We start from the raw sequence: 20,754 nt of genomic DNA on the forward strand, positions 1-20,754 counted from the left end.
ATTACCAAATATATAAAATGTAAAAAAAGTTATCGGCTCTTTTTTATACAATTGACCTCTGAAGTTCAGGAAGTGAAAATGACCAAGTAGAGCTAGCACTTTTTTGAAAGGTGCACATTTGAAGTAAGGCCAAGCTGTATACTCTATAACCCATAGTACACCCATCAATCATACACCAAAATAAAGGGAATTAAAGGTTCTTTGCATTATACCTAAGATATACAAGGTCTTTTTTAAATAGCCAGTATAACCAGTGAGGAAAGCCGGGGACATTCTTTTTCTTTAAATTCCTAACCCTATGCAAAATGCGAAACTGTATAGCGCCACCTAAACAAGGGGTATAATCCAAATGCTAATTTTCATTGATGTAAACAAGGGGTATAATCCAAATGCTAATTTTCATTGATGCAAACAAGGGGTATAATCCAAATGCTAATTTTCATTGATGCAAACAAGGGGTATAATCCAAATGCTAATTTTCATTGATGCAAACAAGGGGTATAATCCAAATGCTAATTTTCATTGATGTAAACAAGGGGTATAATCCAAATGCTAATTTTCATTGATGTAAACAAGGGGTATAATTCAAATGCTAATTTTCATTGATGTAAACAAGGGGTATATAATCCAAATGCTAATTTTCATTGATGCAAACAAGGGGTATAATCCAAATGCTAATTTTCATTGATGTAAACAAGGGGTATAATCCAAATGCTAATTTTCATTGATGTAAACAAGGGGTATAATCCAAATGCTAATTTTCATTGATGTAAACAAGGGGTATAATCCAAATGCTAATTTTCATTGATGTAAACAAGGGGTATAATCCAAATGCTAATTTTCATTGAGGTGGCGCTCACCAGATAATATGTGCTTTTGAGAGAGTGACGTATGTAAGGTGAAGTAGTTCGCATTTAAAACATGCACAGTGGAGAGAATGTTTGCATACCTCTATGCTACATTAATGTAATGTGGATGATATTTCTTTTGGATATTGTACTTTTGGAAATTTTACATGATTTAAGCACACTGCTAACTAAAATGACTGCTCCCTTGTGTTAAAAAATCAGTCTGAATTAGTCTAAAGTACACTATACATAGCAGCTATTAAAATAGGGAAAATGAATTTTGCCAGACTAGACAATACCAGCTTCTGAAAGTGCAATGAATGAATTACCAAATATATAAAATGTAAAAAAAGTTATCGGCTCTTTTTTATACAATTGACCCCTGAAGTTCAGGAAGTGAAAATGACCAAGTAGAGCTAGCACTTTTTTGAAAGGTGCACATTTGAAGTAAGGCCAAGCTGTATACTCTATAACCCATAGTACACCCATCAATCATACACCAAAATAAAGGGAATTAAAGGTTCTTTGCATTATACCTAAGATATACAAGGTCTTTTTTAAATAGCCAGTATAACCAGTGAGGAAAGCCGGGGACATTCTTTTTCTTTAAATTCCTAACCCTATGCAAAATGCGAAACTGTATAGCGCCACCTTAAAGAAAATAAAAAAATGTTTGCAATTATTTTTTTTTATTTTCATATAATTATGTATGATGTTCTGAATAAAATGGTACATTCATATTGCATTTAAGCATGAAAATAAGCTAATTATGATCGTTTTTCTCTTGCTTACATAATTTGCCATGAGGTATGTTTGTGTGAGTAGTGACCTTAATTATGGGGAAATTAGAAGACTTAGAATATAGGAATAGAGTCAACTTAAATTTAAAACTGTTGCAATAAGTGACAGAAATATATGGTGAAAATGTTTCTTTTCATTTATTTGCAATGAAATAAAAAAATAAATGATGAGAAAGTGAATTCGCTTTTTCCATATTAAACAATAGGCAAATATTTTACACTTTGACCTTTGACCTTTATGAAGCTGATGAGTTACCTCCCTTTTCTAATTGTAAAATTCATTGCTGATATCTCAGAAATAATCCTGGCTAGTTTCATGTTCCTATCATTCAGCATAACATTGGTTGCTATGTTTACAAAATGTAATGTGCATTCTTAAAATAGCTCACTTTTATCATGGGGGGGGGGTAGGCTGGACTCGTTAGAGACTCTGACACTCATAAATACTGTTCTTTGGGGAAAAAGGCAGGAGAATTATTCATAAGGATTGTTTTGATGCTTGCGACTTAAATGTTTCAGCCATAAAAACATAATTAAATCATAAAAAATAATACCTACATCTTCTTTATGGTGGCGCTCACCAGATAATATGTACTTTTGAGAGAGTGACGTATGTAAGGTGAAGTAGTTCGCATTTAAAACATGCACAGTGGAGAGAATGTTTGCATACCTCTATGCTACATTAATGTACTGTGGATGATATTTCTTTTGGATATTGTACTTTTGGAAATTTTACATGATTTAAGCACACTGCTAACTAAAATGACTGCTCCCTTGTGTTAAAAAATCAGTCTGAATTAGTCTAAAGTACACTATACATAGCAGCCATTAAAATAGGGAAAATGAATTTTGCCAGACTAGACAATACCAGCTTCTGAAAGTGCAATGAATGAATTACCAAATATATAAAATGTAAAAAAAGTTATCGGCTCTTTTTTATACAATTGACCTCTGAAGTTCAGGAAGTGAAAATGACCAAGTAGAGCTAGCACTTTTTTGAAAGGTGCACATTTGAAGTAAGGCCAAGCTGTATACTCTATAACCCATAGTACACCCATCAATCATACACCAAAATAAAGGGAATTAAAGGTTCTTTGCATTATACCTAAGATATACAAGGTCTTTTTTAAATAGCCAGTATAACCAGTGAGGAAAGCCGGGGACATTCTTTTTCTTTAAATTCCTAACCCTATGCAAAATGCGAAACTGTATAGCGCCACCTAAACAAGGGGTATAATCCAAATGCTAATTTTCATTGATGTAAACAAGGGGTATAATCCAAATGCTAATTTTCATTGATGCAAACAAGGGGTATAATCCAAATGCTAATTTTCATTGATGCAAACAAGGGGTATAATCCAAATGCTAATTTTCATTGATGCAAACAAGGGGTATAATCCAAATGCTAATTTTCATTGATGTAAACAAGGGGTATAATCCAAATGCTAATTTTCATTGATGTAAACAAGGGGTATAATTCAAATGCTAATTTTCATTGATGTAAACAAGGGGTATATAATCCAAATGCTAATTTTCATTGATGCAAACAAGGGGTATAATCCAAATGCTAATTTTCATTGATGTAAACAAGGGGTATAATCCAAATGCTAATTTTCATTGATGTAAACAAGGGGTATAATCCAAATGCTAATTTTCATTGATGTAAACAAGGGGTATAATCCAAATGCTAATTTTCATTGATGTAAACAAGGGGTATAATCCAAATGCTAATTTTCATTGAGGTGGCGCTCACCAGATAATATGTGCTTTTGAGAGAGTGACGTATGTAAGGTGAAGTAGTTCGCATTTAAAACATGCACAGTGGAGAGAATGTTTGCATACCTCTATGCTACATTAATGTAATGTGGATGATATTTCTTTTGGATATTGTACTTTTGGAAATTTTACATGATTTAAGCACACTGCTAACTAAAATGACTGCTCCCTTGTGTTAAAAAATCAGTCTGAATTAGTCTAAAGTACACTATACATAGCAGCTATTAAAATAGGGAAAATGAATTTTGCCAGACTAGACAATACCAGCTTCTGAAAGTGCAATGAATGAATTACCAAATATATAAAATGTAAAAAAAGTTATCGGCTCTTTTTTATACAATTGACCCCTGAAGTTCAGGAAGTGAAAATGACCAAGTAGAGCTAGCACTTTTTTGAAAGGTGCACATTTGAAGTAAGGCCAAGCTGTATACTCTATAACCCATAGTACACCCATCAATCATACACCAAAATAAAGGGAATTAAAGGTTCTTTGCATTATACCTAAGATATACAAGGTCTTTTTTAAATAGCCAGTATAACCAGTGAGGAAAGCCGGGGACATTCTTTTTCTTTAAATTCCTAACCCTATGCAAAATGCGAAACTGTATAGCGCCACCTTAAAGAAAATAAAAAAATGTTTGCAATTATTTTTTTTTATTTTCATATAATTATGTATGATGTTCTGAATAAAATGGTACATTCATATTGCATTTAAGCATGAAAATAAGCTAATTATGATCGTTTTTCTCTTGCTTACATAATTTGCCATGAGGTATGTTTGTGTGAGTAGTGACCTTAATTATGGGGAAATTAGAAGACTTAGAATATAGGAATAGAGTCAACTTAAATTTAAAACTGTTGCAATAAGTGACAGAAATATATGGTGAAAATGTTTCTTTTCATTTATTTGCAATGAAATAAAAAAATAAATGATGAGAAAGTGAATTCGCTTTTTCCATATTAAACAATAGGCAAATATTTTACACTTTGACCTTTGACCTTTATGAAGCTGATGAGTTACCTCCCTTTTCTAATTGTAAAATTCATTGCTGATATCTCAGAAATAATCCTGGCTAGTTTCATGTTCCTATCATTCAGCATAACATTGGTTGCTATGTTTACAAAATGTAATGTGCATTCTTAAAATAGCTCACTTTTATCATGGGGGGGGGGGTAGGCTGGACTCGTTAGAGACTCTGACACTCATAAATACTGTTCTTTGGGGAAAAAGGCAGGAGAATTATTCATAAGGATTGTTTTGATGCTTGCGACTTAAATGTTTCAGCCATAAAAACATAATTAAATCATAAAAAATAATACCTACATCTTCTTTATGGTGGCGCTCACCAGATAATATGTACTTTTGAGAGAGTGACGTATGTAAGGTGAAGTAGTTCGCATTTAAAACATGCACAGTGGAGAGAATGTTTGCATACCTCTATGCTACATTAATGTACTGTGGATGATATTTCTTTTGGATATTGTACTTTTGGAAATTTTACATGATTTAAGCACACTGCTAACTAAAATGACTGCTCCCTTGTGTTAAAAAATCAGTCTGAATTAGTCTAAAGTACACTATACATAGCAGCCATTAAAATAGGGAAAATGAATTTTGCCAGACTAGACAATACCAGCTTCTGAAAGTGCAATGAATGAATTACCAAATATATAAAATGTAAAAAAAGTTATCGGCTCTTTTTTATACAATTGACCTCTGAAGTTCAGGAAGTGAAAATGACCAAGTAGAGCTAGCACTTTTTTGAAAGGTGCACATTTGAAGTAAGGCCAAGCTGTATACTCTATAACCCATAGTACACCCATCAATCATACACCAAAATAAAGGGAATTAAAGGTTCTTTGCATTATACCTAAGATATACAAGGTCTTTTTTAAATAGCCAGTATAACCAGTGAGGAAAGCCGGGGACATTCTTTTTCTTTAAATTCCTAACCCTATGCAAAATGCGAAACTGTATAGCGCCACCTAAACAAGGGGTATAATCCAAATGCTAATTTTCATTGATGTAAACAAGGGGTATAATCCAAATGCTAATTTTCATTGATGCAAACAAGGGGTATAATCCAAATGCTAATTTTCATTGATGCAAACAAGGGGTATAATCCAAATGCTAATTTTCATTGATGCAAACAAGGGGTATAATCCAAATGCTAATTTTCATTGATGTAAACAAGGGGTATAATCCAAATGCTAATTTTCATTGATGTAAACAAGGGGTATAATTCAAATGCTAATTTTCATTGATGTAAACAAGGGGTATATAATCCAAATGCTAATTTTCATTGATGCAAACAAGGGGTATAATCCAAATGCTAATTTTCATTGATGTAAACAAGGGGTATAATCCAAATGCTAATTTTCATTGATGTAAACAAGGGGTATAATCCAAATGCTAATTTTCATTGATGTAAACAAGGGGTATAATCCAAATGCTAATTTTCATTGATGTAAACAAGGGGTATAATCCAAATGCTAATTTTCATTGAGGTGGCGCTCACCAGATAATATGTGCTTTTGAGAGAGTGACGTATGTAAGGTGAAGTAGTTCGCATTTAAAACATGCACAGTGGAGAGAATGTTTGCATACCTCTATGCTACATTAATGTAATGTGGATGATATTTCTTTTGGATATTGTACTTTTGGAAATTTTACATGATTTAAGCACACTGCTAACTAAAATGACTGCTCCCTTGTGTTAAAAAATCAGTCTGAATTAGTCTAAAGTACACTATACATAGCAGCTATTAAAATAGGGAAAATGAATTTTGCCAGACTAGACAATACCAGCTTCTGAAAGTGCAATGAATGAATTACCAAATATATAAAATGTAAAAAAAGTTATCGGCTCTTTTTTATACAATTGACCCCTGAAGTTCAGGAAGTGAAAATGACCAAGTAGAGCTAGCACTTTTTTGAAAGGTGCACATTTGAAGTAAGGCCAAGCTGTATACTCTATAACCCATAGTACACCCATCAATCATACACCAAAATAAAGGGAATTAAAGGTTCTTTGCATTATACCTAAGATATACAAGGTCTTTTTTAAATAGCCAGTATAACCAGTGAGGAAAGCCGGGGACATTCTTTTTCTTTAAATTCCTAACCCTATGCAAAATGCGAAACTGTATAGCGCCACCTTAAAGAAAATAAAAAAATGTTTGCAATTATTTTTTTTTATTTTCATATAATTATGTATGATGTTCTGAATAAAATGGTACATTCATATTGCATTTAAGCATGAAAATAAGCTAATTATGATCGTTTTTCTCTTGCTTACATAATTTGCCATGAGGTATGTTTGTGTGAGTAGTGACCTTAATTATGGGGAAATTAGAAGACTTAGAATATAGGAATAGAGTCAACTTAAATTTAAAACTGTTGCAATAAGTGACAGAAATATATGGTGAAAATGTTTCTTTTCATTTATTTGCAATGAAATAAAAAAATAAATGATGAGAAAGTGAATTCGCTTTTTCCATATTAAACAATAGGCAAATATTTTACACTTTGACCTTTGACCTTTATGAAGCTGATGAGTTACCTCCCTTTTCTAATTGTAAAATTCATTGCTGATATCTCAGAAATAATTCTGGCTAGTTTCATGTTCCTATCATTCAGCATAACATTGGTTGCTATGTTTACAAAATGTAATGTGCATTCTTAAAATAGCTCACTTTTATCATGGGGGGGGGGGGGTAGGCTGGACTCGTTAGAGACTCTGACACTCATAAATACTGTTCTTTGGGGAAAAAGGCAGGAGAATTATTCATAAGGATTGTTTTGATGCTTGCGACTTAAATGTTTCAGCCATAAAAACATAATTAAATCATAAAAAATAATACCTACATCTTCTTTATGGTGGCGCTCACCAGATAATATGTACTTTTGAGAGAGTGACGTATGTAAGGTGAAGTAGTTCGCATTTAAAACATGCACAGTGGAGAGAATGTTTGCATACCTCTATGCTACATTAATGTACTGTGGATGATATTTCTTTTGGATATTGTACTTTTGGAAATTTTACATGATTTAAGCACACTGCTAACTAAAATGACTGCTCCCTTGTGTTAAAAAATCAGTCTGAATTAGTCTAAAGTACACTATACATAGCAGCCATTAAAATAGGGAAAATGAATTTTGCCAGACTAGACAATACCAGCTTCTGAAAGTGCAATGAATGAATTACCAAATATATAAAATGTAAAAAAAGTTATCGGCTCTTTTTTATACAATTGACCCCTGAAGTTCAGGAAGTGAAAATGACCAAGTAGAGCTAGCACTTTTTTGAAAGGTGCACATTTGAAGTAAGGCCAAGCTGTATACTCTATAACCCATAGTACACCCATCAATCATACACCAAAATAAAGGGAATTAAAGGTTCTTTGCATTATACCTAAGATATACAAGGTCTTTTTTAAATAGCCAGTATAACCAGTGAGGAAAGCCGGGGACATTCTTTTTCTTTAAATTCCTAACCCTATGCAAAATGCGAAACTGTATAGCGCCACCTAAACAAGGGGTATAATCCAAATGCTAATTTTCATTGATGTAAACAAGGGGTATAATCCAAATGCTAATTTTCATTGATGCAAACAAGGGGTATAATCCAAATGCTAATTTTCATTGATGCAAACAAGGGGTATAATCCAAATGCTAATTTTCATTGATGCAAAGAAGGGGTATAATCCAAATGCTAATTTTCATTGATGTAAACAAGGGGTATAATCCAAATGCTAATTTTCATTGATGTAAACAAGGGGTATAATTCAAATGCTAATTTTCATTGATGTAAACAAGGGGTATATAATCCAAATGCTAATTTTCATTGATGCAAACAAGGGGTATAATCCAAATGCTAATTTTCATTGATGTAAACAAGGGGTATAATCCAAATGCTAATTTTCATTGATGTAAACAAGGGGTATAATCCAAATGCTAATTTTCATTGATGTAAACAAGGGGTATAATCCAAATGCTAATTTTCATTGATGTAAACAAGGGGTATAATCCAAATGCTAATTTTCATTGAGGTGGCGCTCACCAGATAATATGTGCTTTTGAGAGAGTGACGTATGTAAGGTGAAGTAGTTCGCATTTAAAACATGCACAGTGGAGAGAATGTTTGCATACCTCTATGCTACATTAATGTACTGTGGATGATATTTCTTTTGGATATTGTACTTTTGGAAATTTTACATGATTTAAGCACACTGCTAACTAAAATGACTGCTCCCTTGTGTTAAAAAATCAGTCTGAATTAGTCTAAAGTACACTATACATAGCAGCCATTAAAATAGGGAAAATGAATTTTGCCAGACTAGACAATACCAGCTTCTGAAAGTGCAATGAATGAATTACCGAATATATAAAATGTAAAAAAAGTTATCGGCTCTTTTTTATACAATTGACCTCTGAAGTTCAGGAAGTGAAAATGACCAAGTAGAGCTAGCACTTTTTTGAAAGGTGCACATTTGAAGTAAGGCCAAGCTGTATACTCTATAACCCATAGTACACCCATCAATCATACACCAAAATAAAGGGAATTAAAGGTTCTTTGCATTATACCTAAGATATACAAGGTCTTTTTTAAATAGCCAGTATAACCAGTGAGGAAAGCCGGGGACATTCTTTTTCTTTAAATTCCTAACCCTATGCAAAATGCGAAACTGTATAGCGCCACCTTAAAGAAAATAAAAAAATGTTTGCAATTATTTTTTTTTATTTTCATATAATTATGTATGATGTTCTGAATAAAATGGTACATTCATATTGCATTTAAGCATGAAAATAAGCTAATTATGATCGTTTTTCTCTTGCTTACATAATTTGCCATGAGGTATGTTTGTGTGAGTAGTGACCTTAATTATGGGGAAATTAGAAGACTTAGAATATAGGAATAGAGTCAACTTAAATTTAAAACTGTTGCAATAAGTGACAGAAATATATGGTGAAAATGTTTCTTTTCATTTATTTGCAATGAAATAAAAAAATAAATGATGAGAAAGTGAATTCGCTTTTTCCATATTAAACAATAGGCAAATATTTTACACTTTGACCTTTGACCTTTATGAAGCTGATGAGTTACCTCCCTTTTCTAATTGTAAAATTCATTGCTGATATCTCAGAAATAATCCTGGCTAGTTTCATGTTCCTATCATTCAGCATAACATTGGTTGCTATGTTTACAAAATGTAATGTGCATTCTTAAAATAGCTCACTTTTATCATGGGGGGGGGGGGTAGGCTGGACTCGTTAGAGACTCTGACACTCATAAATACTGTTCTTTGGGGAAAAAGGCAGGAGAATTATTCATAAGGATTGTTTTGATGCTTGCGACTTAAATGTTTCAGCCATAAAAACATAATTAAATCATAAAAAATAATACCTACATCTTCTTTATGGTGGCGCTCACCAGATAATATGTACTTTTGAGAGAGTGACGTATGTAAGGTGAAGTAGTTCGCATTTAAAACATGCACAGTGGAGAGAATGTTTGCATACCTCTATGCTACATTAATGTACTGTGGATGATATTTCTTTTGGATATTGTACTTTTGGAAATTTTACATGATTTAAGCACACTGCTAACTAAAATGACTGCTCCCTTGTGTTAAAAAATCAGTCTGAATTAGTCTAAAGTACACTATACATAGCAGCCATTAAAATAGGGAAAATGAATTTTGCCAGACTAGACAATACCAGCTTCTGAAAGTGCAATGAATGAATTACCAAATATATAAAATGTAAAAAAAGTTATCGGCTCTTTTTTATACAATTGACCTCTGAAGTTCAGGAAGTGAAAATGACCAAGTAGAGCTAGCACTTTTTTGAAAGGTGCACATTTGAAGTAAGGCCAAGCTGTATACTCTATAACCCATAGTACACCCATCAATCATACACCAAAATAAAGGGAATTAAAGGTTCTTTGCATTATACCTAAGATATACAAGGTCTTTTTTAAATAGCCAGTATAACCAGTGAGGAAAGCCGGGGACATTCTTTTTCTTTAAATTCCTAACCCTATGCAAAATGCGAAACTGTATAGCGCCACCTAAACAAGGGGTATAATCCAAATGCTAATTTTCATTGATGTAAACAAGGGGTATAATCCAAATGCTAATTTTCATTGATGCAAACAAGGGGTATAATCCAAATGCTAATTTTCATTGATGCAAACAAGGGGTATAATCCAAATGCTAATTTTCATTGATGCAAACAAGGGGTATAATCCAAATGCTAATTTTCATTGATGTAAACAAGGGGTATAATCCAAATGCTAATTTTCATTGATGTAAACAAGGGGTATAATTCAAATGCTAATTTTCATTGATGTAAACAAGGGGTATATAATCCAAATGCTAATTTTCATTGATGCAAACAAGGGGTATAATCCAAATGCTAATTTTCATTGATGTAAACAAGGGGTATAATCCAAATGCTAATTTTCATTGATGTAAACAAGGGGTATAATCCAAATGCTAATTTTCATTGATGTAAACAAGGGGTATAATCCAAATGCTAATTTTCATTGATGTAAACAAGGGGTATAATCCAAATGCTAATTTTCATTGAGGTGGCGCTCACCAGATAATATGTGCTTTTGAGAGAGTGACGTATGTAAGGTGAAGTAGTTCGCATTTAAAACATGCACAGTGGAGAGAATGTTTGCATACCTCTATGCTACATTAATGTAATGTGGATGATATTTCTTTTGGATATTGTACTTTTGGAAATTTTACATGATTTAAGCACACTGCTAACTAAAATGACTGCTCCCTTGTGTTAAAAAATCAGTCTGAATTAGTCTAAAGTACACTATACATAGCAGCTATTAAAATAGGGAAAATGAATTTTGCCAGACTAGACAATACCAGCTTCTGAAAGTGCAATGAATGAATTACCGAATATATAAAATGTAAAAAAAGTTATCGGCTCTTTTTTATACAATTGACCTCTGAAGTTCAGGAAGTGAAAATGACCAAGTAGAGCTAGCACTTTTTTGAAAGGTGCACATTTGAAGTAAGGCCAAGCTGTATACTCTATAACCCATAGTACACCCATCAATCATACACCAAAATAAAGGGAATTAAAGGTTCTTTGCATTATACCTAAGATATACAAGGTCTTTTTTAAATAGCCAGTATAACCAGTGAGGAAAGCCGGGGACATTCTTTTTCTTTAAATTCCTAACCCTATGCAAAATGCGAAACTGTATAGCGCCACCTTAAAGAAAATAAAAAAATGTTTGCAATTATTTTTTTTTATTTTCATATAATTATGTATGATGTTCTGAATAAAATGGTACATTCATATTGCATTTAAGCATGAAAATAAGCTAATTATGATCGTTTTTCTCTTGCTTACATAATTTGCCATGAGGTATGTTTGTGTGAGTAGTGACCTTAATTATGGGGAAATTAGAAGACTTAGAATATAGGAATAGAGTCAACTTAAATTTAAAACTGTTGCAATAAGTGACAGAAATATATGGTGAAAATGTTTCTTTTCATTTATTTGCAATGAAATAAAAAAATAAATGATGAGAAAGTGAATTCGCTTTTTCCATATTAAACAATAGGCAAATATTTTACACTTTGACCTTTGACCTTTATGAAGCTGATGAGTTACCTCCCTTTTCTAATTGTAAAATTCATTGCTGATATCTCAGAAATAATCCTGGCTAGTTTCATGTTCCTATCATTCAGCATAACATTGGTTGCTATGTTTACAAAATGTAATGTGCATTCTTAAAATAGCTCACTTTTATCATGGGGGGGGGGTAGGCTGGACTCGTTAGAGACTCTGACACTCATAAATACTGTTCTTTGGGGAAAAAGGCAGGAGAATTATTCATAAGGATTGTTTTGATGCTTGCGACTTAAATGTTTCAGCCATAAAAACATAATTAAATCATAAAAAATAATACCTACATCTTCTTTATGGTGGCGCTCACCAGATAATATGTACTTTTGAGAGAGTGACGTATGTAAGGTGAAGTAGTTCGCATTTAAAACATGCACAGTGGAGAGAATGTTTGCATACCTCTATGCTACATTAATGTACTGTGGATGATATTTCTTTTGGATATTGTACTTTTGGAAATTTTACATGATTTAAGCACACTGCTAACTAAAATGACTGCTCCCTTGTGTTAAAAAATCAGTCTGAATTAGTCTAAAGTACACTATACATAGCAGCCATTAAAATAGGGAAAATGAATTTTGCCAGACTAGACAATACCAGCTTCTGAAAGTGCAATGAATGAATTACCAAATATATAAAATGTAAAAAAAGTTATCGGCTCTTTTTTATACAATTGACCTCTGAAGTTCAGGAAGTGAAAATGACCAAGTAGAGCTAGCACTTTTTTGAAAGGTGCACATTTGAAGTAAGGCCAAGCTGTATACTCTATAACCCATAGTACACCCATCAATCATACACCAAAATAAAGGGAATTAAAGGTTCTTTGCATTATACCTAAGATATACAAGGTCTTTTTTAAATAGCCAGTATAACCAGTGAGGAAAGCCGGGGACATTCTTTTTCTTTAAATTCCTAACCCTATGCAAAATGCGAAACTGTATAGCGCCACCTAAACAAGGGGTATAATCCAAATGCTAATTTTCATTGATGTAAACAAGGGGTATAATCCAAATGCTAATTTTCATTGATGCAAACAAGGGGTATAATCCAAATGCTAATTTTCATTGATGCAAACAAGGGGTATAATCCAAATGCTAATTTTCATTGATGCAAACAAGGGGTATAATCCAAATGCTAATTTTCATTAATGTAAACAAGGGGTATAATCCAAATGCTAATTTTCATTGATGTAAACAAGGGGTATAATTCAAATGCTAATTTTCATTAATGTAAACAAGGGGTATATAATCCAAATGCTAATTTTCATTGATGCAAACAAGGGGTATAATCCAAATGCTAATTTTCATTGATGTAAACAAGGGGTATAATCCAAATGCTAATTTTCATTGATGTAAACAAGGGGTATAATCCAAATGCTAATTTTCATTGATGTAAACAAGGGGTATAATCCAAATGCTAATTTTCATTGATGTAAACAAGGGGTATAATCCAAATGCTAATTTTCATTGAGGTGGCGCTCACCAGATAATATGTGCTTTTGAGAGAGTGACGTATGTAAGGTGAAGTAGTTCGCATTTAAAACATGCACAGTGGAGAGAATGTTTGCATACCTCTATGCTACATTAATGTAATGTGGATGATATTTCTTTTGGATATTGTACTTTTGGAAATTTTACATGATTTAAGCACACTGCTAACTAAAATGACTGCTCCCTTGTGTTAAAAAATCAGTCTGAATTAGTCTAAAGTACACTATACATAGCAGCTATTAAAATAGGGAAAATGAATTTTGCCAGACTAGACAATACCAGCTTCTGAAAGTGCAATGAATGAATTACCAAATATATAAAATGTAAAAAAAGTTATCGGCTCTTTTTTATACAATTGACCCCTGAAGTTCAGGAAGTGAAAATGACCAAGTAGAGCTAGCACTTTTTTGAAAGGTGCACATTTGAAGTAAGGCCAAGCTGTATACTCTATAACCCATAGTACACCCATCAATCATACACCAAAATAAAGGGAATTAAAGGTTCTTTGCATTATACCTAAGATATACAAGGTCTTTTTTAAATAGCCAGTATAACCAGTGAGGAAAGCCGGGGACATTCTTTTTCTTTAAATTCCTAACCCTATGCAAAATGCGAAACTGTATAGCGCCACCTTAAAGAAAATAAAAAAATGTTTGCAATTATTTTTTTTTATTTTCATATAATTATGTATGATGTTCTGAATAAAATGGTACATTCATATTGCATTTAAGCATGAAAATAAGCTAATTATGATCGTTTTTCTCTTGCTTACATAATTTGCCATGAGGTATGTTTGTGTGAGTAGTGACCTTAATTATGGGGAAATTAGAAGACTTAGAATATAGGAATAGAGTCAACTTAAATTTAAAACTGTTGCAATAAGTGACAGAAATATATGGTGAAAATGTTTCTTTTCATTTATTTGCAATGAAATAAAAAAATAAATGATGAGAAAGTGAATTCGCTTTTTCCATATTAAACAATAGGCAAATATTTTACACTTTGACCTTTGACCTTTATGAAGCTGATGAGTTACCTCCCTTTTCTAATTGTAAAATTCATTGTTGATATCTCAGAAATAATTCTGGCTAGTTTCATGTTCCTATCATTCAGCATAACATTGGTTGCTATGTTTACAAAATGTAATGTGCATTCTTAAAATAGCTCACTTTTATCATGGGGGGGGGGGTAGGCTGGACTTGTTAGAGACTCTGACACTCATAAATACTGTTCTGTGGGGAAAAAGGCAGGAGAATTATTCATAAGGATTGTTTTGATGCTTGCGACTTAAATGTTTCAGCCATATAAACATAATTAAATCATAAAAAAATAATACCTACATCTTCTTTATGGTGGCGCTCACCAGATAATATGTGCTTTTGAGAGAGTGACGTATGTAAGGTGAAGTAGTTCGCATTTAAAACATGCACAGTGGAGAGAATGTTTGCATACCTCTATGCTACAGTAATGTAATGTGGATGATATTTCTTTTGGATATTGTACTTTTGGAAATTTTACATGATTTAAGCACACTGCTAACTAAAATGACTGCTCCCTTGTGTTAAAAAATCAGTCTGAATTAGTCTAAAGTACACTATACATAGCAGCCATTAAAATAGGGAAAATGAATTTTGCCAGACTAGACAATACCAGCTTCTGAAAGTGCAATGAATGAATTACCAAATATATAAAATGTAAAAAAAGTTATCGGCTCTTTTTTATACAATTGACCCCTGAAGTTCAGGAAGTGAAAATGACCAAGTAGAGCTAGCACTTTTTTGAAAGGTGCACATTTGAAGTAAGGCCAAGCTGTATACTCTATAACCCATAGTACACCCATCAATCATACACCAAAATAAAGGGAATTAAAGGTTCTTTGCATTATACCTAAGATATACAAGGTCTTTTTTAAATAGCCAGTATAACCAGTGAGGAAAGCCGGGGACATTCTTTTTCTTTAAATTCCTAACCCTATGCAAAATGCGAAACTGTATAGCGCCACCTGATGCAAACAAGGGGTATAATCCAAATGCTAATTTTCATTGATGCAAACAAGGGGTATAATCCAAATGCTAATTTTCATTGATGTAAACAAGGGGTATAATCCAAATGCTAATTTTCATTGATGTAAACAAGGGGTATAATCCAAATGCTAATTTTCATTGATGTAAACAAGGGGTATAATCCAAATGCTAATTTTCATTGATGTAAACAAGGGGTATAATCCAAATGCTAATTTTCATTGATGCAAACAAGGGGTATAATCCAAATGCTAATTTTCATTGATGTAAACAAGGGGTATAATCCAAATGCTAATTTTCATTGATGTAGACATTGAAGACATTACAACCATGTGACATGCATATGAATGAAGGACAGTATGCATGGGCAGCATGTAGGGTGTCCCAGGGTCAATCCAGTGTTCTGAAAGCTTCCAGTTAACCCTATTGGGAGGATGAATTCCCATCACATGGTTAGGGTGTTTTCCACTCATAAACAGCTAAGCAACAGCAATGGTATTACAAAACCAGTTAAAGGCACATCTAGGTATTAAGACAATATACACAGCAAATTGCATCAGAATGTGTTCAATGGATCCTGAGCTAAGCTGGTTACACAGATATACTGTAGTGGAATTTTAGTATTCATAAAGAGTATGTTAAATGGCACAGTAGGATCATCTGTAAAAATTGAAAAAACGTCCATACCAGGATGCTCTTTGTAAAAAGAAGTGGTCAGATTTTATTGAGTGGTTATTGTGATGACGAAATCATTTAAAGGTTTTTCTATATTTTAGTAACTGCAGCCATATTGGAAGGCAGACCAGGAAAAATTCAAAGATGTCTATGCCAGCATGTTTTCTATTTTTGGACAGTGGATTTGCATTAAATTTATAAATCTAAAAGTCTTCCAGGATATGATGATTCCTGTCAAATTTGGTCAAATTCTGTTAAGTAGTTTTTGAAAAAGTCTTTTAAAAGTTTTCTATTTTTAGTAACTGTGGCCATATTTGACGACAGAATAGTATTTGGAAGGTCTTTATGTCAGGATGCTTTCTGTCGAGCTAAGTGAAATTCTATTCATCAATTTTGGAGTAACTCTAATTTAAGATTTTCTATTTTTAGCAACAGTGGCTTTTCTATTTTTATTAAGTGCAGCCATATCAGCACAGTCTGTAAAAACTTGAAAGGTCTTCTTGTCCATATGCTTTCTGTCAAATTTAAAAAGTTTCTGTTCAGCAGGTTCTAAGACAGATTTTAAAGAGTTTTTATTAGTAACAGAGTGGATCTGCATCATTTATATGAAGTTTAAAGACCTTCATGCCAGGATGCTTTGTGGCAAATTTGATCCAAATTGGTGCTGTGGTTTTAAAGAAGCTTAATGTGATAGCAATTGGTGACAGATGTATGACAGCCAATTCATGATGCTGCATCATGCAAGGCCATGCCATATGGCCAGGTGAGCTAAGTATGGACATGCTCAAAAACCTTAGACAACTGCCCTGCAAAAGATAGTCAAGCCTCAGGTAGAGATTTCAAAAGTTTCTCCAACTTTTACATTGATTTGGGTCTTTTTTTATTATTATAGACAATAGTGATTCTATAACAGCAACTTGAATCTATTTTACAATGCAAACATATAATGAAACGTAAATTAGAATCACTTTACGTCTATATTTCTATCCATAGTCTGACAATTGCAACTACTTTGTTGAACTATCTTTATCCAGTTGGAGTCAGAGTTACAATTTCTTACTCAAACAATGTTTTTATCATGGTTGCTGCAAGGCAGGGGGCATCTTCAGATGAGGCAAATGCTGACATGCAAACAAGGTTTCCATGAAAATTCTCACCATAAGAAAAACAACTTTGTTTCTTGGTCTAAGAACTTGTATCACCTTTTAAATTGGAAGAGATCAAAGATAGCAGAACATTCCAAATGTAATGTACCAAACTTTGCTTATCTAAGATTACTCAAGTGTGATGTAATTTTCAAACAAAAGTATTGAAGAATATGTGTAAATGCGTTCTTGCCATTTGGGCAAAACTCCATGACAGGTCACCCTAAAACAACCAAGAGGATGCTATACTGTTCAATGTACTATCACTTCAAATGAAAAACTCCAAATGTGGACAGGATGAAGAGAAAGAAGCTTTATTAGACACTTATTTATGCACATGAGGTGGCTGGTTTAATGCAGTGTAACCCATAGAGATAAACCATCAGTCTTTATTGGCCAAGTACTTATGTACATAATGTATATCACAGGTAAATTCACTAGAAGAACAGGACAACCATGAAAAGGTATAAAATTTACACTGATTATTTTGACACTGTGCAATGTGGATACATCTTTCATATTTCAGTGTGCCATCACAAATGTTTGGTCCACCCGTATAAAAACACTCGAGCCCCTTCTACATATTCGGATGGAACTGCTGTACTCTATCAACAATTCTTGGCTATGTCACATAAACAAAGTACATAAGAGGTTAAGAAAGAAACTCACAAAATTTGGATGTGTTTGACACAGGAATAGGTTTATTTGCCCTGTTTACAGCTGCCTGCATCCAAGCCTGCACAACACCTGCCGCCCAACCTTCACTAACCAAGCTGTGTGAGCCTGTAAAATTGTTGCTCTTTTCCACCAAAGTCCATGGTCCGACAAGGCCATTCTACAAAAGAAATTTTAAGATGATCACAAAACAGGAGTCAGAAACCCAAAGCTGACCTTCCTTCTTATGCCACATATTTTCACCACTTTATTTTGACATGACTGACATTTGTGTACTTTCCAAAATATACATGATTTAGATGACTACACAGTGCCAACTAAGACTTGCATACATAAATTTATATAGCAACAATGTGAGAGTTCCTCTACTTTATTTATTTTATACACATTTTTTTCTGCAACTGATCCATCTAAAAGTGCCATCATGGCTTTTCCCTAGATTCTAAGCCGTTACAATACTTTCAAAAAGCATGGGTCAAAATGGCAAACTAAGAAAAACTGGTCATTATTTGTGGGCTTGCAACCAGACTAAAAACTTCTTCAGTATATTGTTCTGACCGCATTTGTTGGCTCCAATCAATAAATACGGGTATCACATGCTCGATCACATTTGATTACCATGCCTTACTTTGCAAAAATGTTCAGCACTACTGTTCTTCAACCAAGAGTCAAAAGAAAACTGAAACCAATCAATGTAGCCAATTTTTCGTGCACTGATGAATTCATCAACTGATAGGTTTAAATACTGGATATCTGTACATATATAGTAAGTAGATAGCGTATGTCAAATACTGCTAAAAAATAAGATAATTCTCTTTGCTTCTACAGTTTTGCCATTCTAGCTCTGTTGTTTGCTTTGTATTTTCATATTTTCCTTCAATATTGCAATAAACATATTGTGGACAAGTAACTCAAAACCCCCCCCCAACAAATTAGATGTTTGGATATCTGGTTAATCTAAAATGAGCTGCACCAAGAAACTTTCTATTTAAGATCTTACCATCACTAAACTCCAGTGTACACTCATTACTACCAGCAACTACTGAAATAACTACCAATGTTTTCTTGAGTTACTTTTCTTTTCAAATTATTACTTTTTTTTATACGTAAATGACAAATTGTGCATTTTGTCATTAATTCAACCTCAAAATAAATTAAAACTTCCTTGCTGCAGGGTTGACTTTATCTTTGAAAATGTTACTGTGGCAGCGATTGTTTTCAATTATTCATTGCCATCTTACAATTTTTATCACCTTTAGCAACAATGAGTGTTTCTAGTGGCAACAGAGATGCGGATGGACATCCGTTCAATACAAATGTACGTGTATTTTTTAGTTTTTCGTGATGAAAAAGCATATCCTAAGGGCCACACAACGGGGGATATAGGACAAAACAATAGTGAGAAACTTGTGGTGCAACACTGAATAATAGCTTCTTTTCTCATCATCTGTGTTCCAAATTATCAAAGAAAAAATCAGGGTCCATAACAGCATTATACTAGATACCACATTACGGAGAACTGCCAAATAAAGAGTCCATGTCTGCATAAATATAGATGACCAAAAAGCTCGCTTAAACATGAATAAGGTATATGATTACTAGAGCATGAAATGTAGTTACAGTGATCTACTTTTGGCATAGTTTAGTTATCTAATAGATGCATGCCCTATCGATTCTCAAGAATGTACAAGCAATACTGTGACCCAGTGCCTCAATGCCAAAAAGCACATGATCAGTGGTGTGAAAATGAGCTGAGTGACCTATATTCTGTATGGTGGTGTACTCATACATTGCATACACAGACCTATCTTCATGATCCTACAGGAAAAATGTATCCCACAAATTGATCTAAATGTCAAAGTGTACTTGATCACAGGAGTGTGAAAACTAGGTCACACTGACCTTCAGGCACAATGGTGCATTACTCCTCACCATACATGCACAAATTTACAAGACTGTATAAGTGTCTTAGAAACTGATGTAATCATTAAAAGTATACATGATCAATGGAGAAGAAATAGGTCACAGTGATCTATATATGCTATGTTGGTGTAGTATTCCTCAAAACATATTAACATAGAGTTTCTTAACCTAAAAAGTAAGTGTCTGAGAAACTCTTACACGCAATGGTGTACACTGGTTACTGCCTACAAGAACTATGATGCCTGGGGTAATGCATACATCAGGCATGTAAAACCTACGGCCAGTGGATCAGATCCAGGCGATGACCTTGTTTTATCTGCTTATTTACTTCATATGGTGTGCCCTTAAAAATCCCTTATCAGGTCCGTGCCCTGGAAAAAATTGCACATGCCTGGCATACATGGTAAAAAAACAGCTCACAGTGACATACTTTCAGTATGGTGACATGCTAATTAGGCTGCAGACGCAAATCAATTTTCATTCTGCAGAGGAAATATTATCTAAGATATTGATTTCAGCATAAAAGGTGTGCAATGGGGTAGGTTTCCAGCTCTTACAGCAAATGCATATAGTATCAGTAACTAATGGTGATATTTGCAACCTTCATTTATTAATCATGTTACAACTTGTCATGTTCTAAGGTCTATTTCATTAACTGCAACATACCTTAAGAAATGAATTATCCATGCCTTTGCTAAAGCCAATTCATTTGTTTTTTCTTTAGTTAAGAGCCTAG

General features: G+C 33.4%; 1 protein-coding gene across 1 annotated transcript in view; it reads right to left on the minus strand.

Moving 5' to 3' along the window:
- Positions 1 to 20,754, minus strand: part of LOC149807295 (leucine-rich repeat-containing protein 42-like) — a 51,037-nt gene that overhangs the window by 24,716 nt on the left and 5,567 nt on the right. The window contains exon 4 of the mRNA XM_089964931.1: positions 18,090 to 18,255. Within this exon, the coding sequence (XP_089821057.1) occupies positions 18,090 to 18,255 (166 nt within the window). The remainder of the gene's footprint in view (positions 1 to 18,089; positions 18,256 to 20,754) is intronic.

This window comes from Sinohyriopsis cumingii, chromosome 1 (genome assembly GCF_028554795.1).
Source record: "Sinohyriopsis cumingii isolate HCF-2022 chromosome 1, ASM2855479v2, whole genome shotgun sequence".
NCBI lineage: Eukaryota > Metazoa > Mollusca > Bivalvia > Unionida > Unionidae > Sinohyriopsis > Sinohyriopsis cumingii.